We start from the raw sequence: 17,458 nt of genomic DNA, 5'->3' as shown, positions 1-17,458 counted from the left end.
TGCCCCCGCCGCGTCATTAGACGTGACGTCATGCATTAACATGGGCTCTGATTGAGACTTTGAAATTTTTGTGGTGGAGGGCCTATTGTCAAAATTTTCGTCAACACTTGCGTCAATGTTTGATGAATCGTCACTACCGGTTGCTGTCGTAAAGTCATTTTCTAACATTTGTCTCTCGTCCGAGTCGGATTGCGTCTGAATTGTACGTCTTTGCTGTTCCATTTTTGCGTATTGTTTTCTAGTTATTACCATGGCACACGTGATATATATTTCAAGAAAATATTTGACACTGATTTTAAAATAAAATGCAGTTGAGCATGAATCGGTCGTAGCAACAATGGCTGTCTGTTAATTTAAAAATATAAACTGAATTTGAGATTATTGGTAATGGCTGCTGGCCATGTTACATGATATCGTACAGAAGTCAGCCATATTGTACACTCGTGTATTGGTATTGTTGCATACGTTATTGTTTAGGGAAAAGTACTGAGAATGAAATTTATCACTGAAACTGTTATGCGGAAAAGAAACACTACAGAATTTTACTGAAAAGCTAATACACTGAATTATACGTCTGGTCAAGCCTGCTAATGCAAAGATGCTGCGTCTTGCCTTATTTTGCTGGAAGCTTCTTTGCGTCTTCCCGCAAAATTTTATAATTATCAAATATCTTCTGATTTTTGTTATTTCTCATATAGTCAAGTCCAGGTCCAGAAAGTTGATTTTTCACATGAAACAAAGAGAACAATGTAACAAATGACAAAATAACAAGTCCTGTCACGGTCGCCAATATAAAATTAATAAAATAAAATAAAATAAAATATTAATTTAATTATTTTATCTGTATGATTGTCTCTCCTATGAGTCGTCAGGTTTTAATTATTCGGTATCAGACGCTTGACAATGGCTTTTTCGTAAAGGCAATGTTACTCGTAGTTGACCGTGAAATAAAACTGAAATAATCGGACTTCGTAATTAAATCGTTTCCAAAGACTGCTGCGGTAGGTGCGGACTCATAATCTAAATCTCAATATTACAATAATTTGCCAGCCATGCCAAAACGTCGTACAGAGGTGATTGTCTACTAAACAAAAAAATTACACAGTTAGTTAAATCAGATATATTCAATGAATAAGCCTACAGTTCATAATCCTACTTACTTTTATAAATATAAATTCTTTACAGAATCGAGTGCCTAGTATGGTTGCAACTCGCAGTAATTTTCTATAACATGAAATATGGCGGTGTGCCAGATAATAAAATAAAATACGTGCTTCTCGCACCACTTCAACCAGAGCTCTCCTTCTTAATCAAACATACGAGTAACGTAATTGTGCTTTTGTTTTATCAGCGACACAGCGCTGCAGTTGTGTGCCATAGGCTTTATTTATTTGTCACTGATTATTTATTTAATTAATATCTCGCGTTTCCGAGGAAACTCACGCTCGGCATGCAAATGTGCCTTTATAAACTGTGTGCCGGACCGACACTCGAACTAGGTACCTTTGCCTTTCGCGGGCAAGGGCTCTACCAACTGAGCTACCCAAGCAAGACCCACGCCCCGTCCTCACAGCTGTAATTCCGCCAGTATCTCGTCCCCTGCCTTCCAAACTTCACAGAAGCGACTCCAATGATCGAGACTCTCGGATATTCAAAGAAGTGGTCACGATGGGTTCCACGAATGCTCACAAGGGAACACAAGATTCAATGAAAAGCCATTTCATCTTAATTATTTGAGTGTTTTGAGACAGAGAGAGAGACCTTTCTGTCACGGATCATTACGGGGAACGAAAGCTGGCTACACGACTATGCGCCGGAAACAAAAAGACATTCCATGGAGTGTTGTCATCTTCAGCCACTACAAAAGAAGGAATTCACGACAACCACCTGCACTGGAAAAGTCATGGTGACTGTCTTCTGGGATCGTGATGGCGTCATTCTCGTGGATGTGATGCCAAGAGGGACAGCCATCAATTCAGACGCATATTTGAGGGCTCTGAATAACCTCAAGAACCGTTTCCTAAGTGTACGATCGGACAAGAATCAAGCAGAAATCTTGCTCCAACACGATGATGCACGCCCACACACAAGTATGAGAACCCGGGAACTCATCGCCGATTTAGGTTGGACATCATTCCCTAATCCGCCCAACAGACCAGCCCTGGCACTCTCGGACTTCCATCTCTTTGGGACTCTTCAATATTCTCTACGGGAAACACACTTTTAAACTGACGAGAGTGTCAGTCATGCAGCGAAAATATGGTTACGCGTACAGGACAAGGGCTTTTACCAACAGGGAATACATGCTTTTCCTCAACGTTGGCGTACTGCCCCACAATGTGATGGAGACTACGTAGTAAAATGGAACATCAGAAAGACATGTTGATGTATATAGTCGCCAAATTCTGACTTTTAACAGTAAATACGTTCTGAGAAAGAAAATGTGGGACACTCCTTATTGAATGACCTCGCAATCATCGTGATTTTCTGGATGAAAAAGTGATTTATAAATAGATGAATAAGTGTTTCATAAATTGATGAACCTTGTGAATAAATGAGATTGCCGATATACTTCAAAATGACTAAGTTTGATAATTAACACTCGAGGGTAAAAAAGTAAGTAGGCAGTTCGTTACCGACATTTCGTTATTTTTCGATAAAGAATTGTGAATTTTGTAAAAATATGGAAGCCAAGTAAAAAAAAAAAACTTCTTTCTCTGAAAAACTTATTAAGTTTTAAATAACTACCAATTTCGTGAAAGTTCGATGTCTGTCTACGAAATAAGGTCTGATCATTGATACGTAAGATAATTTCAAAGAGCATACAAAAACCTACGTTTCTTGAAGGTCTCCTTGTTCAAAAAACAGTATTAGTGCGTCCTTGAGTTTATACTGTATATCTGTATCAATGTTCTGTGGACTACTGATAATCTAGAAAGCCACACGTTATCGGAATTAGCAGTTTTCCTTGCACGCAATATCGCAAGTCACATTCCTTTGACTTCCGTCTCGTACATTCAGAGTCTGCTATGTATACTGCCAGTTCAGATTTGTTGAACAGTGCGAGAAGACACGTAAGACACAAGTGATGCCTGGCCAAAAGTTTCACATGAAGGTATGAATGAAAATGTTACATAAAGGCAAACTTGCTTTTTCCACTATTATCTATACTGATGGTAGCTTACTTCTTTGTACAAGCATATCTTACCGAATGACATAAAGCGAGATCCTTTGATATATGTTCCCCTGGGCAAAACTTTACTCCTCTACATTTTAACATTAGTGACAGTCTCTTTGACATCATTATCCAAACCTTCAGTTTGGTACTAAGAGCTAGAAATCCTCTGACAGAAGTATCTCCGTATCTGATGCCAATCTTTTTTTATCACTAGAAGTTCTTGTTCACTTCTTCCCGCACCAATTCACTGTAACATTTACATTTAGTTCTACAAAGATACTCCACAAGCCACCGTACGGTGCGTGGTGCCGTGTACCCTGTACCACTACTACTCATTTCGTTTCCTGTTCCACTAGCAAATAGAGCGAGGGAAAAACGACAGTCTGTATGCGTTCGTATGAGCCCTAATTTTTCGTATTTCATCTTCGAGGTCCTTACGCGCAATGTATGTTGGCGGTTGTAGATTCGCTCTCCAGTCAGCTTCAAATGACGGTTCTGTAAATTTTTCTTCTTACAGTTCCTCGAAAAGAACGTCGCCTTCCCTTCACCGATACGCATTTCAGTTCCTGAGGCATCTCCGTAACACCTACGTGTTGTTCGAGCCTACCGGCTAGAAATCTAGTAGCCCAGCCCCTCTCCAAATTGATTCGACGTCTTCCTTCAATCCGATCTGGTATGAATCCCAAACACTCGTGCAGTAGAACAAGTCGCACCATCGTCCTACATGCAGTTTCCTATACAAGTGAACCCATCTTTCCTTCCCTAGCACAGTACTCACAAGCTCTTTCCATCTCATATCGCTTTGCAAAGTTATCCTTAATATTTAAACGACCTGACTGCGTCAACCAGGAAACTAGAAACACTGTATCCGTACATTACAGGTTTGATTTTTCTACCCATCCACATGAACTTACGTTTTTCCACATGTAGTGTTACCTGCCATTCATCCCACCAACTGGGAACTGAGTCTAATTCGTCCTGTATCTTCCTACGGTCATTCAACTTCCACATCTTACCGTACAGCACGGCATCATCAGCAAACAACCGCAGATTTCTGTCCACCCTGTCCCAAAATAATTTATGAATAAACAACACCGGTCCTACCACACTTCCCTGTGGCACTCCCGGCGATACCTTTGTCTGTTACAACACTCGCTGTCGTGGACAACATACTGTGTTCTATTGTTTAAGAAAACTTCGAGAAACTCATATATCTGCGAACTTAATTCAATATACTCGTACTTTAGTTAACAGCCGGCAATGGTGCACCCTGTCAAATGCTTCCCAGAAATCTAGAAATATGGAATCTTCCTGTTGCTCTTCATCCATAGTCCTCAGTATATCATGTGAGAAAAGGACGAGCTGAGTTTCGCACTTGCAATGCTTTCTAAAACCATGCTGATACATGGACATAAGCTTCTCAATCTCAAGAAAATTTATATTCGAACTGAAAATATTTTCTAGGATTCTGCAGAAAACAGAAGCGTAAGGGTCCGTAATAATCCGGTTCCGTTCTTTTGCCCTTCTTATATACTGGAGCCACCTGTGCCCTTTTCCAGTCTCTTGGGATTTGTGCTGTGCGAGAGATTCATGATAAAAGCAAGCTACGTAAACGGTGAATGCCGCAGAGAATACTTGTAAAATCGAACTGGGCTTTTAACAGGGCCTTGTGATTTATTTGCGTTCAATAATTTTCATTTGTTTCTGTACGTTAGGAGCGCTGATTACTATGTCGTCCATACGGGAGTCTGTCCAGTGGTCAAATGGCGGTACTTTTGTACGATTCTCCTGTGTGAACGATTTCTTGAACGAGAAATTTAAAACTTCGGCTTTCGTTTTGCCATCTTCAACTGCCACATTAGACTGGCACAAGGTACTGAATGGAAGCCTTACAAACTCTTAGCGATTTTACATAAGACCAGAATTTCCTCGGGTTCTTGGCCAGATCTATTGCTAACGCGTGACGGTGGTAGTTGTCATATGCTTCGCGTATAGATGTCCTTACGGACGCACGAATCTCTACTAAAACTCGTTTGTCGTCATTTGTGCGTCCTCTTTTGAACCGAGTATAAGACAGCCTCTGCTGCCTTAGCATCATCTGAATTACGTTATTAAACACTGGTGGGTCTCTACCATTTTTATCCTCTTAGTAAGCACAAAATTCTTCAGACCACGACTTACATTGTGCTTAAACTTTGCCCTAATTTCTCAGCATCCATCTTGCTGGAACTAAGTGATGCCAATTCATCGTCTACGTGAGATACTAATAACTGCTTATATGTTCTGTTTAGCAGAAACACTCTCCTAGCCTTCTTGACTAATTTATTAACTTTCGAAATCATAATTGCTATAATGACATCATAATAGTTAATTCCCATTTCTATAAGGTCGAGCCTATTTGTAGCTACAAGGTCTAGGATATTTCCATTGTGTGTGGGCTGCCGAGCTAGCTGCTCAAGACAATTTTCAGAAAACGTGTTCAAAAGTATTTCGCGTCACTGTCTATCTGTACCCCTTGCAATGAATCCATAGGTATCCGAGGCTATAGCCGGTAGGTTAAAGTCGCCTCCAACTAGTATTGCATGATTTCCTATTGAGCCTAGACTTTCTTTGGATGGCTCTAGAACTGTCAGAAAAGAATCGGCTGGCCAATAGACACATCCAAGAATTAACTTGCTTCCACTTGCACCTGTTATACGCGACCGGACGACTTCGACCTCACAAGAGACAATGTTTTTGTCGACTGCAATGAACACTCCCACTCCTTTGGTCTCTAATCTGTCTTTCCGACATACGTTCCACGATTCGCAAAATAGCTCAAAGCTGTCCCTTTAGATTTTCAATCAGTTCTCGGTCCCAAAAATGATTTGAGCGCGAGAACTGTATTGGACGCAGTAAATTCTGGAACTTTATTTCGAATAAATCGGCAGTTTACTAACAAAATTATGGCTGTCAAGGTGTCTCTATTCTGAACGCCGTTTGATCTCTCTTGCTCCATATCGACTGGCGAGTGTGCGTAAGAGCACCTCATGCTACCTGAGTAGGAGCTTCCTTTGTATAGTGCACAAGGGGAGTCCCACAAATCCCCACACGATAACGCAGGTCTAGAAATCTGCAGCCGAGACCGTCACAGAGCCTTGGCTACAGATTCCTAGATCTGCGTTATCGTGTAGGGTTTGTAGGACTCGTCTTGACCGGTCAGGGTGCACTACCCAAAGGAAGCAACGTCACAGAGTCGACGAAGTCTCTGGTTGAGAACCTCCTCTCGGCTCCAAAGAGAAGGTCCCTATCAACTCTGGGAACAATGCTGCAGCCTGCAGTCGAGGCCAGCAGTCTAAACCATCTCCGCCAGCCGCCTGTATGAAATGAGGATAGCCTCACAACTCATGCGACAGGCGTCGTTGGTGCCGATGTGAGCCACAATTTGCGGACGACTGCACCCTGCACGCTCGATAGCGGCAGGCAAGGCCGCCTCTACGTCTCGAATGAGGCCCCCCGACATATCGAGTGAACAATGGCATTCTTTCCAGCCCTGAAAGCTTCTTAAGGGGCTCCATGGAGTGCCTAACATTGGGGCTTCCAATAACTAGTAAAACGTATCCCGGTGTTCCTGCTCTGACACTGCTGAAGGGAAGGAGCGGCCACCTCTCCTCCCACAGGGTGTAAGGGCGAGGTCAGGCGGCCAGTCTCCACATTGGCCCTTCGCTTCGAGCGACGCTAATTCATTACCACCAGCCACTCACCCTACTGTGAGGGCGGATCCATCGCGACGGGTACACTTGGAGATCTCTCGGAAGCAGAGCTCCTGGGCAACACAAGCGATACCCGAGGTGTCCAATGCGACGCGCTACATCCCGAGGAAGCAACCTGAATGTGACTGACAGTAGCCAAAAGTGCATTCGGCGGATCGCGGACTGCGGCCAGGTTCTCCTGTCCTGCGTCCCCACGCAGCATGCCCGCATTCTAGCCATCCTAGTAAGAGTAACCGAAGACGTATACTACGAAAGCAGACAAGATTCTAGCTGGGTAACTTGCTACTGTCCTGATGTCTCACCAATGGACACTGATGCGTTAATGAACTATGTAGCTGGCTGTTCAGTAAGCAGCTACTGCGCTACAGACTGAATGAAATTTAACCTCTTAGCCGCGCGGGATTAGCCGAGCGGTCTAAGGCGCTACACTCATGGACTGTGCGGCTGGTTCCGTCGGAGGTTTGAGTCCTCCCTCGGGCATGGGTGTGTATATTTGTCCTTAGGATAATTTAGGTTAAGTAGTGTGTAAGCTTAGGGACTGATGACCTTAGCAGTTAAGTCCCATAAGCTTTCACTCAAATTTTTTTAACCTCTTAAACGGAGAAACGTGAGGTCTCACCGCGGACTACTACTACTCTGCCACACACAATTGGTTTCATCAAAGTGTACGGGCCAGAAGATGGCGTTGACGCAACGTCGAAACTACTAGCCAAATAAATATAAAATCTTAAGTACAGCTGGAGGAGTTTCATTTTTAATAAAATTTATACTAGCTGTGTCGCACCATAATCCAGTTTAAATATGGATGTACGAAGACTGTCTCTTATTGTCTGTTCTTCCATTTTCTATCTTGCATGTACGTACAGTTGCGTGCTCAAGGTGAAGTTATGCACGAATTCTGTGACCCTATTTGCTACCAGTAGAACTTCTATGTTGAAAATATTTTCCACTGCCAGATTACAATATTTCTCTTGGATCGTTCGGTTACTGGCGTGCTATGTATGACAGCATGTTCACATATTACGTTGCGTCCACAGCACAGCTGCTGATAATATTCCATACACATGTAGTAAGCTGAATAACGATCTCATTGACAAAGTTGTTAGAACTGTTGCAAAGTTGATTAAAATCATATCAATCAAAACTATCGCGCAGGGAAGTCCGTTCAATTCAGTTCCGTTACCACCAAGACATTACGGGTTGCAGAAAATTTATTAAAGGACGTTCTGCTGGACTGACTGGACTCTTAAATAAGAATTCGCTCATTTTAACCATAAATTAAATGGAATAGTATTCCATCCCTGGGCTGCAATAGTCAGTTATGAATTGGTATCATTGTTTACCGTGCTTCCGCTTAACGAGGTGTAGAAGCAGTTCAGTTGGGTTGTTTCTTCTGCTATTGCGGAACTGTTTAAATATTTTCTCACGACCACATAATTTACATGGAACGATGACACTGTTCGCTTGACTATGAGGAGCCCCTTCATCTTGGTGATAGTAAATTTCTTCACGGTAAACCCGGAGAACAAGCATTAGGAACTCTCAACCAAATACACGGACTTATGATTCGTTTATGTCGTGGGAACCTGGCAGAGAGAAACTACGTGGCTTAAATTAATATCTCATTGGATTAATACAAAGATATAATTCAGTATTGAAAAGATGGTAAATAGACTGTACTCTTCAAGGAAGATCATGGTAGCCTTACAGCCACACCGGATACCGAAAATTTACGAAAACGGACCGTTACCTACGTCGGGATTTCAATCACTGCCCTTGACTAAAGCGAAGTGCTACAAAAAGTTAGCGATTGGAACGAGGAACATCTGTGAACCGAAGTTACTCGACACGTAATTGGAATATCTCACCAATCTGTTGCGGAAGAGTGGATATTTGTACACAAAGATAAAGTGATCTTAGCAATGTATATGCGTCTACAAGTTCCCAGCATTACCTGCTTTTCATTAAAAAAGTTACTGACCCCACAGAAAAGATCTTGACGATATAGAATATCGTTTTTAGAAGCAAACCCTCCACAAGACACATGAACACCTATAATCGACCAAGGATGCTCGCAAACAGCTTGGAAAAGCAGGGATTTACTGGATGCCATGCAGTTGTAAAAACAGTAATTTTAATCAGATGAGGCATGATGTGAAACTATCTGGCTTTCCTGGTTGACGAAGTTATGTACTAGTATTTTACGATGAGGTAGTAACAATAGCAGACGCAATAACGACTTATTGCGCCCGAGTTTCCAATACATGTGACGTCATACCTCTCTGTGCGGCAGCAAGCTCAAATGGATGTTACTTCAATTACTTGCCAGCCAGGTTGTAGACTGAACTTTCAACAGAACTACAGTCCTCTTGAAGATGTCCTTTGTACATGAGAACAAAACATTGGGTTACCGCACGAAATATATCCGACCAAGGCATAATAGCCCGAATTATTTTAACTTGTGTGACATTTCCTGTCGTGAAAGTTGAATTCTACAATCATTAATAATTTATGCCCTTAGATTAAAAATCCTGTTTGAAGACATCAGAGTCAGCCTGCATATAAATAACAAGTGTAGGAAAATCAAAGAGAAAAAGATAAGGAAAATAGTTAAACAAAAAACGTAGCAGATTTAGTTGGCTTGGACACATTGTGAATATTTGCTGTAATAATTGCATAATTTCGTATGATGTCCTTAGAACACTAATATGTGTGTACTGTCGTAATCTGCTTTTATGGACCTCTGATTTCTATGTAGAAAAAAATTGTGTAGCCTCATGAGTCCTATATAAAGACACCTATTGTATGTAACATAAGTAACCACAGTCAAATATGTAGTATTTACCTGAGATTATCTGTTGCAGATATGGTTGGTGGCACCTCTTGTCGTGTCTGTCATAATTGGGCTAGTAAAGACAAAACATACGAGGGAATCAAAAGCTACTGACAGAGAGGCTGTGTTGGATGTCAACCCACCTCCTGTCATTGATGATGTATCACCAACAGTCGAGAGTCTGATCAGTGGATTAACTGGCAACAAAAAATTTCTCCGTGGAGGAGACCGTGTGTGGCAGTCACCAAGTAACATCAAAGACGGTAAACGGCATTCTAGAGTAAGCGCCAGTGTTGGAGATCTTGTTGACGGACTGTCAGCAGCAGTCGGTAGTGTAGTAACGACTGTTACAGACAACATAGGTTTGCAACCCAGAGGAAATAGACTGATGAAGTCATATAAAAACTCCAACCGTGACGAGAGGGGAACAAGGGTGAACGCCAATGTGGGAGATCTTGTTGATGGGCTATCAACAGCAGTAGGCAGTGTAGTAACTACTGTTACAGACAACGTAGACTTGCAACTCAGAGGAAGTGGACTGAAGCAATCAGATCGAAATTCCAACCGTGGCGAGAGGAAATCAAGGGTGAACGCCAATGTGGAAAATCTTGCTGATGGACTAGCAACAGCAGTCGGCGATTTAGTGACTACCGCTACAGACAGTATAGACTTGCAACTCAGAGGAACTGGATTGATGAAGTCACCTCTAAACTCCAATTATCACAAGAGAGAAACAAGGGTGAAGGCCAATGTGGGAGATCTTGTTGATGGGCTATCAACAGCAGTCGGCAGTGTAGTAACTACTGTTACAGACAACATAGGCTTGCAACTCAGAGGAAGTGGGCTGATGAAATCAGATCGAAATTCCATCCATGGCAAGAGGAAGACAAGGGTGAACGCCAGTGCGGGAGAACTTGTTGATGGGCTAGCAATAGCAGTCGGTGAATTAGTGACTACTGCTACAGACAGTATAGACTTGCAAGTCAGAGGATCTGGATCGATGAACTCAGCTCGAAACTCCAACCGTGGCTAGAGGGAAACAAGGGGAACGACAGTGTGGGAGAGCTTGTTGATGGGCTATCAACAGCAGTCAGTGACATTGTAACTAATGTTGTAGACCACATTATTTTGCGCCATAGAGGTAAATGAATGACACATTCAGGTCTTAAGGATGAGCTGAAGGAGTTTATGTACGTATAATAGTGGTTAAGTTACGGAACACTAATAGTTTATACACTTAATTTGCTTTGTCTACCTCAGATTTAATAAATAAGAAATGGTATAAATAATTACAAAGAGCTGAAGTTATTGTGTTCGTTTTTGTTACTATCCAAATCTTATGTTAATAAAGGAAAACACAGTTCAAAATACTGATTTGTGTGTCTCTCCTGATATAGTCCCGATATAATGTATTCCATTCATCTCTGGGCTATTACTGATAATCTAACACATCTTCGACTACATCTGTCAGGTTTAATTTAGAGCATGTGTCAGTGGAATCATAAATGGAGTGTTGTGTTTTTGGTTCAATTTCTGGTGATTAAGAATAAGTATGTGCGGGTTTTTGTTTTTTTCCTTTTCTTAAGCTTCAATTGTTTTCATGGATCTAGTCTCGAGCTTAACAGCCAACTTACAAGAACGCGTTATGTGTATTCACTGTGCTACTTCTAAAAAAAAATTATTTTTGCTTGATGGGGAGTTGCTTACCGTCGTGTAATAGGACCTGGCTGTTTTTCAGTCGTGATGTTCGTGTATTGTGACAAGTGTCAGATCAAGTAGCCAGTCGACATGTATTTAGAATGAACTAACAAAATATATCCATTCGAACCATACTTCCTATTTATATCTACTACGCCAGCCCAAAACGTTCCAAAATTCAATTAATAAAGAAATAGAGAAATGTTAAGGTGGTATTTCTAAAGTTTGGTGTACTTGAGTACTTGAGTACTTCAGTACAACACACACAGAACATTCATTCATCCATATGAAACTCTCAGAAAAGCTCTTTTTTGAGACCTTCAACTCGGGGATCATACTGGTTTTAATGTCGCTTGCATTGCAAAGTGTTGATATTCGTGTGAACGTCTGGACTTCGTTGGTTTGAAGTAAATTCTTGCTTTTGGCACCAAGTCTCGTGACCCGGTACAGAAAAGTACTGTACGCCTTTTTCATTTAGACAAAGTGCTGCAGGCAGCAACACGTCGTTGCTTTTATTCGGGGGTAAAAGTATGCAGGAAGAACACAGTACACTCTTTCTTCTTCTTCTTCAAAACGTGACCCCAATGTGTTACCCCATTGCGGTTTGTGCCACAACAATGGTGACACTACGGCCAATCACTGCCTGTTCACTCCGGGTTGGAAGCATTCGGATATGTTATTTACAGCAGGAATAAAATCAGTCTCGGAATGTTTTGGATGGACGCTGTGCATCTTTCTGACGGACTAGTCAGCTATTAACTAGGTAACAAAGGGATCTGTTACAAAATGGTCAACAAATCGGTTGTCTTTCGAACGTGAATAGCGAAATTTGTGTTGAGTGTAACACGCCTTAGACGCTTTCCCCTAAACGTTCATGTTTGGATCAAAGACGTCATGCGTGTATTACTTCTTCTCCTTCCTCTTCTTCTTTTTCTTCTTCTTCTCTTCAACTGTTAGGAAAAACTGCCTTTCACGGTACCCATGCTCTCGGTGTCCGTTCTCCTCTCTGTCTTTCTGTTCTTCCTGATTAGTCATAATTTCTAGCCTCTAAGGAAAGCGTTTCGCTCTGTATTCTTTCTAGTGTTCTTTCCATTTCCTTTTATAATCTAGAATGTTATCTTTTAGGCAATTCTTTGATTCTGCAAAACCTCATTAATTAGCCTGTCTTCTATTGTGCAACCCTTAACTCTTCTCAGGAACTTCATTTCCTGTGCCTGAATGCAGCTTTCTTGCTTTTTTCCCTAATCAACCAGGTCTCTCTTCCATGGAGGAGCTAGGGGACTGCAAGCGTTTTGAAGAATTTAACTTGAGTACAAAAAAATGGTTCAAATGGCTCTGAGCGCTATGAGACATAACTGCTGTGGTCATCAGTCCCCTAGAACTTAGAACTACTTAAACCAAACTGACCTATGGACATTACACACATCCATGCCCGAGGCAGGATTCGAACCTGCGACCATAGCCGTCACGCGGTTCCAGAATGTAGCGCCTAGAACCCTCGGCCACTCCAGTCGCCTAACTTGAGTAAATATCTTAGTTTTGTTTTTAACGTTACTATTAATTGTTATGATGCTTTTGCCATATACACGACATTCTAGGTAACTGAAGTGGATTACTTAGTCTAATATCTTCTGATGTATCACTCTTTTGGTTTTAATGTGTTCTTTCCCCATAAGGCCATTGACCTGCATTTACTTCTCTGTACTCGTAAAATGGGTTATGTTTCTCGTCCAAATTGCTGTACTCTAGATGAACAGCAGTCTCTGGTTTTGGTCACGTTATTGCGAAATTTCTCCAGTTTTTATTCATAATTTCGCAAACACCAAGTCACTATAGACTATGTAAGGTACATACGTCATAAAATTGCATTTTATTGTTTTCTAAATGTTTTTAAGTTCAAGAAGTACCCCATTAAATGCAAATATTAAATTTTGGATTCTCAGAATAGCCACACTTCACTTTAATCACTGTCTTGCGTACTGTCTGGATGTGAGGGGTCAATTTTTCTAGGGTTTCACTTAGAATTAGTCTCCCTTTTTGCTGCAGGACCTCACACAAGTACGACCTTCTAATGATGACCCGTTTTTGGAGCCTTCTGTCCAACTCATCCCACGGTATCTCTATTTGTTTACACTCAAGGGGCTAGGGGACCATTCCCAGCTTTTCAAAATTTTCTGGGTCTCTAGAGACTTTACATAGTTCTGACACGAGCAAAACGTATGTTTCGGGCTGTTGTCTTGCTGCAGGTAAACCATTTCCCATTCAGACGTAACTAGATACCTTGGCATGTCGCTGGAGAATGGCATATAATCGTTTTGATTCATTTTTTCATCTACTTTCACCAGATCTCCGATTTTATTCCCTCCAAAAGATCTCGACCAACATCAGAACTCTCCCTGTACTTCACAGTTGGGTTTACGCACTGTGATTCAAGCGTTTAGGATGTAAACGGCGTGCGAATTGAAGGCGTTTACTTCAAAGTATTTCGAACTTGGTACCATCAGTAAATAAAATTCTTTCCCAGTCACATGCTGTCCAATATTAGTGTGACGTAGCCCTCTAAAACCTTTTCGTCTTGCTAACAAAGTGCCACAGTGCTTTCACTGCTGCTTTATAACCCAGGAGGCGGTTTTCTGCGAAATGCCGACTCACCGTTGATTCATTCACCGATGTATCCCAACTTGTGCTCAGTTCAGGTTGTTTTCAGTTCAACTTGTTCTCGGTTCAGCAACAAATTGAAGGTCAATTTTGAATCTATTACGTTGACTGTCACCAACAAACAATATTTGTGGCCCTCTGATATTTCACTGGGTGCTTCTGAGCGATGACGATCATCTTAAGAGCCTGTATCTCGATGCCAATGCATGGACTTGACAACTCTGCTGATGGAAATCTTCAGTTTCTTTGATGTATGTCGGACACCATTGTCTTCTAGGAGCGAGTGCTACATTCCTTCGCTGCGTATCCTACCTTCACACAAGTCTGCCCATGAAATTATTTTCATGACGTACTCACTAGAATGTCCTAGAAAGAAACCAAAGCTATCTACATGCCGAGAATCCAAACACATAAATTTGCCTGAACTGGAAACTGACGCACAAGAAATAGTTTGTGGGATGACCTATACGCCCCTCAAGGACATAAAAGAAAAACTTCAGGATTTCACTAACAGAATTACTCAACTATATGACAAATATGCTCCATTAAAGACCAGAAAAGTAAAATGGAAACCTGCACCCTAGCTGACTGATGAACTAAAACAGTTCATGAATCGCAGAAACGCTGCACATCTAGCATAGAAGATACACCCTACACCTGAAAATCATACTGTATACAGGCAGAAACGAAACATAGTCAGTCAAGCGGTGAGAAACATTAAGCTCAGGCATGCTCGTACGTTAACTGACAATAGATGTAGACCAGCTATCCTGTGGTAAATTCTCCGTATTATCGGTTTAAGCAAAATAAAAGTTGCAGAAAATCCCATGGTCCAAGCTGATGAACTAAACCGATTCTTCACATTACCTAAAACCACAATTGAACCGCAAAAAAACAGAGAATCGTTGATTACTTCATGGGGATGAACGATTGTAGCACAGAAAAATTCTATCTACAGAGCGTCACCTACAATACTGTCAAGAAAGCCATAATGCGGATTAAATCAGCATCTACTGGACATGATGGCATCACTATCCAGATAGTAAAACTTATTATTGATCCACTACTGCCCTCTATGACAGACATTTTCAGTGATTTCTTAATCACAAGTGTTTTCCCTGAGGCCTGGAAACTGGGACAAATTAAGCCACTGCCTAAAATGAACATTGCCACAGCACCCTCTCACTACCGCACCATCTGCAATCTTCTTGCAATATCAAAAGTCTTAGAATATATCGTCCATGACCAGCTCACCAACTACCTATCTACTAACAACCTACTAGGCGAATACCAATCAGGTTACCGTAAACATCGAAGCACAACATCGACATTGATAAAGGTGACGGATGACCTAAAACTTGCCATGGATAGATAAGAAGCGACTATCATTTGCTTCTTATATTTCAGCAAAGTATTTGATACTGTCGACTTCGTCATCTTACTTGCTAAACCTGGGGGTCTAATGTTCTCACCAAGTGCAGTACAATAGTTTTGCTCATAATGACGTCTCGCCCTGTCCGGCTATATAAAATAAGAATGGCGGCCGGTAGTGTTAGGTGTTCCTCAAGGCTCAGTGTTAGGTCCTATACTCTTCTCTCTGTATGTCAATGATGTGTGATCGGTTCTGACCTACTGCAATATCACATGTATGCTGATGACCTTAAGTTGTATCTAAGTACAAAACAAATCTTAAGAAAGCTATTGAAAATTGTAATACTCATCTCGATGCACTATCACAATGGGCACAGGACATAGGAATAAAACTCAACCCATCTAAAACCCAAGCGGTACTTGTTGGTCACTCGAAGCTCATTAGCCCAAAACATCAGGAATCCATACCATCTCTAAGCTTAAACGGAACAAATATAAACTTCTCTCCCTCAGGAAAGAGTTTGAGAGTAGTAGTAGATGAAAATCTAAATTTGACAGAGCACGTAACTGCAATGTGCAGTAAAGCATCAGCATCCCTTCATGCCCTACAAAAATATTAAAAACGCCGAACAACGATGCCGGCTCCCGGACCAACTGTGCATGTTCAGTCGTCGTACGGACGTCTAAATGGAAGATATTGAGATAACCAATCGCGAAACAGAAAAGCAACTACAGTCGCTAAGTAGTGGTAAGGCGTCAGGGCCAGAAGAGATACCTATAAGATTCTACAAAGATCATGCGAAAGAACTTGCTCTCCTTCTTAAGTAGTTCATAGTAGATCGCTTGAGCAACGAGGGGTACCTAGCGACTGAAAGAAAGCGCACGTCATTCCCTTTTTTAACAGGGGCAGTAGGACAGATGCACATAATTATAGATCTATATCTTTGACGTCAATCTGTTGTAGAACTATGGAAAATGTTTTATGTTCAAGAATTATTAATATCTTGGAGAAGGAATATCTCGTCTATAAAAATCAACATGGATTCCGCGAACAAAGATCCTACGAAACTCAGCTCGCTGTGTCCCTCCACGACATCCATGGTGCCCCAGAAAATGGCGCTCATGTTGATGCTGTGTTCATTGAGTTCAGGGAGGCATCTTACACCGTCCCACACTGTTATTTAGTCTAAAAAAGTATGAGCATCTCATCGGAGCAGATTTGCGACTGGATTCCAGACTTCCTTGCAGACAGAGCTCAATATGTCGCTCGAAACGGAACAAAATCGACATATCTAAAGTTAATTTCCGGTGGACCCCAAGGAAGTGTGATAGGATTGTTAATGCTTAGAATATATATAAGCGATCTATTACAAAGAGTCGGATGCCCTCTAAGGCTGTTCGCAGGTGATGCGGTTGTCTATAACAAAGTAGCTACGCCAGAAGATAGTAACGACCTCTAGAGAATTGAAGAATGGTGCAGTTGACCCCGTCAGTTGACCCTGACTGTAAATGAACGTGACATATTGAGCATACATAGGAATAAAAATCCATTTACTGTATAGCTACCCTTTTGATGATAAACCGCTGCAAACTGTACATGCTGTAAAATATCTGAGAGTAAGTATCTGGAGCGACCTTAAGTATAATGACCGTATGAAACAAATAATATGAAAAATAGATGCCAAACTCATATTCATAGGAATAATCTTCAGGAAATGTAACTCATCTACGAAGCCCCTTGTTCGACCCATTCTTGGGTATTGTTCATCTATCTGGGATCCCTACCAGATAGGACTGATAAAAGAGATAGAGAAGATCCATCGAAGAGCGGCACGTTTCGTCACGGTATCGTTTAGTCGGCACGAGAGCGTTAACGAAATGCTTAACAAACTCCATTGGCAGACGTTACAACAGGAGTTGTGCATCAGCGAGAGTCTTACTATTGAAATTTCGAGAGGGAACTCTCCA

The 17,458-nt window shown here is 41.5% G+C and overlaps 1 protein-coding gene across 1 annotated transcript; it reads left to right on the top strand.

Annotated features, from left to right (window-relative positions):
* The first annotated feature begins 3,072 nt into the window (after positions 1 to 3,072).
* LOC124802959 lies at positions 3,073 to 11,068 on the top strand. The gene is made up of 2 exons (XM_047264051.1): positions 3,073 to 3,115; positions 9,795 to 11,068. Exons 1-2 carry the CDS (start codon positions 3,089 to 3,091, stop codon positions 10,794 to 10,796), a joined length of 1,029 nt encoding a protein of 342 aa, XP_047120007.1. The 5' UTR covers positions 3,073 to 3,088; the 3' UTR covers positions 10,797 to 11,068.
* Positions 11,069 to 17,458: the final 6,390 nt, after the last annotated feature.

Source organism: Schistocerca piceifrons, chromosome 6 (genome assembly GCF_021461385.2).
Source record: "Schistocerca piceifrons isolate TAMUIC-IGC-003096 chromosome 6, iqSchPice1.1, whole genome shotgun sequence".
NCBI classification, from domain to species: domain Eukaryota; kingdom Metazoa; phylum Arthropoda; class Insecta; order Orthoptera; family Acrididae; genus Schistocerca; species Schistocerca piceifrons.
This window is presented reverse-complemented; position numbering and strand designations above follow the sequence as displayed.

Excerpts from the sequence above, each read along its gene's own strand:
- LOC124802959 (XM_047264051.1), top strand. The coding sequence starts at position 3,089 with ATGCCTGGCCAAAAGTTTCACATGAAG. Across the intron at positions 3,116-9,794 it reads GCCAAAAGTTTCACATGAAG|ATATGGTTGGTGGCACCTCT; the intron begins GTATGAATGAAA and ends TATCTGTTGCAG.